Here is a 5,000-nt window from a genome sequence, read left to right as displayed (position 1 = left end):
TAGACAACTATTGGTCTGACTGTCGTTAGACCGACAACCTACATACGTCAAACCCTAACCTAGCCCTGACCGCAAGCACGGAGCAGCGCATGTCCGACCGCATGTCCGACCGCATGTCCGACCGCATTTCCGACCGCATGTTCGACCGCTGTTTCCGCATGTCGGTCCGTTGGTGTGTCCAATCTGTGCGTGCATCCCAAGTAAAAGTACTTATTGTGCAGAATGTCCCATTTCACAAGCTTTCAAATGTATATAAAATGCTTTGAAAATAGCTTGTAGATCGGCTATTTCCAAACAGCCAAAGGTAGGGCTCAATTGGTTGATGCATGTTTCGTAATAATAATCATCAAAATCTACAAAGTATAAGTGAGCTTGTAGATCTGCTATTTTTGAATAGCTAAAGTATAACATAATGCTATAGTTAAAACACCAAAAAAGGTTCCCGCCCAGAATGGGTTAACTTAACTTGGAGAGCGTACAAATGCAATATCGCAATAAGCAATATGCATATCACATTTCAACAACCCAGGAATAAAGGATGTTTTTCTTAGGATTAGAAGAAAATATAAGGGCAAAAGTGAGAAACTGCACTGCTAATAAGTTGGTTCACTTTCACTGGAAAACAGCACACCCCTCTCAAATGAGCACTTCGGTCGGGTAACCTGAAAGCAGATTCGACCTGCCCGAAAGTTTAATTTAATTGCAGGTGGGCAACACTCAGTGTCAACGCCTGAACCACTTAGGCCCGCTAGACTTTGTCACACAAAGTACCTTTTTCTTTATTTTTTACCAATTTTCAAGCTTCAGAGCTTGTAGAGTGACTATTTTGATACTTTTGCAATAATTTGTCTGCAATAAAATTGACATAGTCAAAGTAAAAGTACCTCAAGAGAGTACCTAAGTTCAGTATACTTGAATAAATGTACTTAATACTTTGCACCGCTGTCTATGTGTGTATAGTCTAGATGTGTCAGCACAGTCATGTGAGTCTCTTGGGGTTTTTGCACAAGTCGGTGCAAAAACAACTTGGTCTATTGTCAGACCATATGGTGTGGACAATGTCCTGTCTCATTGTACACATGTGATGTGGCGTTGTCAGGACTTAGACTGATGACACATTGTTTTGGGTCCGTTGTTTAACCCACATTTTGGAGAGTCCTACACCACCCATGTTTTGACCCATATTTTGAGAAAGAAAGAAACAAACAAACAAACAAACAAACAAACAAACAAACCTTGGAGGCTGAAACCTTGACAGTCAAACTCATAGACATATATACATAGACGCCCCTTCCGGCTCTGAGGCGTGTGTCAAAATTGAAGGCACTATTTTCCCGACATTCCTTGCGAAGAATAGCGGAAGCAAAGCGGAAGCTTGTCAAGCTTCCGCGTGCGTAACATAAGTCCCGGAAAAGACGCGCTGTGATTGGCCAGTAGTCACTTGAGTGACAGCGAGAGACATGGAGGATTCACATGAGTGACGTCACTCGGGCAGCGACGCAGTCGCCTTCAGCAAATGCCTTCAGCACTTCTAAATAAGAAAGCTGCGGGGAACTGTTGCTTTGTGTTCACTCTTTTAATGTTTTCTGTTAGTAATCTAATCCCCCCTGGCTCTGATGTTGTATTGTTAATAACTTTGTTGTTTGTGTTTGTTTGTCTTGTTTTGTAATGTATATTGTCATGACTGTTATAAAGATTTGTTAAAAAAAAAAAAAGCCTTCAGCACTGCACTTCCGCCTTCATTGGGATACACGTCGCTCCAATGAACTGCAGCGGCAAATGAGGCGTCTATGTATATATGTCTATGGTCAAACTTACCAATGAAAAAACAGTGATATAGTGACATCACAATATCATCCCGTCTCCTAACCCCTCCCCCTTTATCATACAACAACAGCTGTGGGTGTGGCTTCAGTTCAGGTGGATCACCACCCATCAGGCAAACCAGGCATTAAATCCATTACTGCCGCTAGGTGGCAGCATAAGCACACCTAACGAATGCCACCCGTCCGCTCTAACTCTACTATCCTCGTTTCATTTCCGGGTTATTCAGGGAGGTGGGGGCTGTTGTTGTGAGCACAGCCATCGTTAGCAGTAGCTCCTACCCCTTAGCTATCATTACAAACAGTTACATGTGCTCAGCGATACAAACTCACAAATTATTTACGATCGTCGGGATGTGCGACGGCTCACCATGGACAGCGCTCAAAGCTTTAGAGATACAGTGCTTTGAAAATCCTGTTATAATGGAGGCTCAATGGAGCTGGATTTAAAAATCCCATAGCTGGTGGGGACGGAGGCTCTCCATAGTAACCGGAGCAATGCTAAAAGGTAAATTGACGGTCGCCGCTTTCATATATGGAGTATACGGTTGTCTACGAACATGTACGTACGTAGATAGCACCTTTAGGTTTATAAACGTAGATAGCAGCGAAAAAGTTAATGAACTGGTGGGAGTGTCCACATAAAAAACAACATTTTAACAAATACTATAACACTTTTTTTTAAACATTCTTCCTTCCTTATATAATAATAATACCTGATTCTTGTAACTTTCCTGTTACACCCCAGATGTGAGCCCGGGTCGCCAGTGCTCTCTCCAATTTTTACCTCCTTGTCAAAATCCATCTCAAACCATAAACAGGATTGAGATGAACAGATAGCGGAACTGTTCCGAATACACACAGGACTTACCGCTCGGCCTCCAGACGCATCTCCTCTCTCTTCTGTCTCCTCAACTCCCTGCGCCGCTCAAAGTCCATGTCATCCATGGTTATGCCCTGTGGGGGAGACGTCAACAAAGAGCGCCATGTTAGTTTACACCGACAGGAAGGAAGAAAGGAAGGGAGGAAGGAAGGAAGGCAGGCACAAAACGGACTTCCGGGTTCATCACCTCTGTTCCACGCACTGCGGTGTTCTCAGATTAGCACTTCAAGGTTTCAAAATGCATATAGGCATGTACACTTGTATGCACTGTGCACAGTGTCAGCCTTCACAATAGAGAGTATGCGCATGCTTAAAGTGAATGGCACATCGAGTGGCAAATTGAGTGGCAAAGCAACAGGCAAAGTGAGTTTAACATTGTTTAATGTTGTTTAATGCAATCAGATGAGACTTTTCTGTGTGGATGTATGGGCTGTCAAGGCCAGAAAGTAGTTTTTTGCCACTCAGTAGGCGTTCCTGCATAACTTCCTGGTTTGATGATGATGTCACACGCATACCCTCTATTATTACATCATTATTAATCGCAATTATTTTTGCATAATCGTAATATAATATAAAATAGTAGAAATAGCTGATCTAAAAGCAATACAGTTTATTCTCAATATTAAAACTGTGTGGGTTTTTTTCTCTTCCCCGTGACTTAACCCATTTTGGGCTGGAACCCCTTTTGGTGTTAGCATTATGTTATGCTTTAGCTATTGAAAAATAGCAGATCTACAAGCTCATAGCGCGCCACCGAGAACGACTGACATAGAAACATAGCTTTTTCAGTAAACTGTCAGGATGTAGAAGACATTTTTAGAATCTGATCTCAGGTCAGAATGGGTTAAAGCCCTACGACGTGATCTGATCACACTACACTACAGTGTCACACAAAAGCATTACAAGTAGCAGATCATGATCAACAAGGTCGAAGCGCACCTGGCGCAAAGCGACTCATAATGCCTACACGTGCACCTACACGTACTGACCGAGAGGACCACCACATGACCATACCCATCTGTGCATGGTGTGCTTACCGGACTCACTCACTCACTCACACTCTCTCTCTCTCTCTCTCTCCAGTGTTTTGTCCATGGGGGCGTGGTTTTAAGTCATTTAGACCTGAGGCCGATACACTGACACCACGGCGCGTAATCAGTGCCTCAAAATGTGACTCCGCCCACCCCCGGGGGAAGTTGTGATTTGCTCTCGTTCACTGCAATGCAATTTGCGGCATTTCAAAACAATATTGAGCAGAGTAGCGATTATCAAACGTATTTGTAATGCCATACGTTGAAAGATATGTTGCCCGTGGACAAGGCACGCTACCTCCGCAAGTTAGATATAGCATCGGCATAGATGTTTGTCCGTATGTGATTAAGGATTGGACCAAGTTGCATTGGCAGCCATAGAAAATTCTTACCCCAGGATAAAACCGGATGTGACGTTTTTGGGCGTTCCTGTCTAGCGTGGTGTCAGTGTATTCTAAAGAAAATTGCGTCAAATTCCTAACAGTTTTCCGAAAAACCTACGTTTCTATGTCAGTGGTTCTCAAACTGTTTCATGTCAAGGACCACCAGAATTATCTGTATTTGGCCCCGGACCCCCCCCCCCCCCCCCCCATCTGAAAATATGTTGTTCCAGGGAGTTTAAGGTTACGGTCAGTCATATGACCCCGATACCTCGCCCACCTGGGCCAAACACCGAAGAAAGAGGTGTGTTCTTTCTTCTCTTCTTCTAGAGAGAGAGAGAGAGCGAGCGAGAGCGAGAGCGAGAGCGAGAGCGAGAGCGAGAGCGAGAGCGAGAGAGAGAGAGAGAGGGGGGATATAGGCAGAGCGTGTAAGGAGGGAGAAGCCAACACAGGATGTTAACTCAATCAGCGAGGAGCACTCTGGCTAAAAATACCCCGCTTGGCTCAGGGTACGTGACTGTCTGTGCAGCGCCGAGGCAGCCAGCTAGGACCACCCAAGAACCACCACTGATCCTCCCATTGCAGATCCATGGTCCCCGCTAAGCCACCGACAACAACAACAACAACAACAACTAGAATGTAGATCTGTGCCAGGACGCATAGCATATATAACAGTGGTTCCCAAACTTTTTCATGTCAAGGACCCCCAAATTGGCACCAGTTAGCCCGCAGACCCCCCAATTTGAAAACATATGCCTGCAGGGACCCCATAAGAGAAGATGTTCTACAGTTCTAGCAGAGATTCTCAACCCGTTTAATTTCAAGGACCCCCAGTTTGACATGCATTAGTGTACTGTACACGGACCCCCATTTAATGGCATTT

At 44.4% G+C, this 5,000-nt stretch overlaps 1 protein-coding gene across 3 annotated transcripts in view; it reads right to left on the bottom strand.

Moving 5' to 3' along the window:
• cald1a (caldesmon 1a) overlaps positions 1–2,780 on the bottom strand; it is a 71,050-nt gene extending 68,270 nt beyond the window's left edge. For all 3 annotated transcript variants that reach the window (XR_013788932.1, XR_013788933.1, XM_079493893.1), the window contains exon 1: positions 2,695–2,780. Coding sequence is in view for 1 of the 3 variants with exons in the window: in XM_079493893.1 (XP_079350019.1) it covers positions 2,695–2,771 (77 nt within the window). In the remaining 2 variants the exon portion in view is untranslated. The remainder of the gene's footprint in view (positions 1–2,694) is intronic.
• Positions 2,781–5,000: the final 2,220 nt, after the last annotated feature.

Source organism: Electrona antarctica, assembly GCF_951216825.1.
Source record: "Electrona antarctica genome assembly, chromosome: 23".
NCBI classification, from domain to species: Eukaryota; Metazoa; Chordata; class Actinopteri; order Myctophiformes; family Myctophidae; genus Electrona; species Electrona antarctica.
The sequence above is the reverse complement of the archived record's forward strand: the minus strand, read 5'-3'. Positions and strand labels throughout refer to the sequence as shown.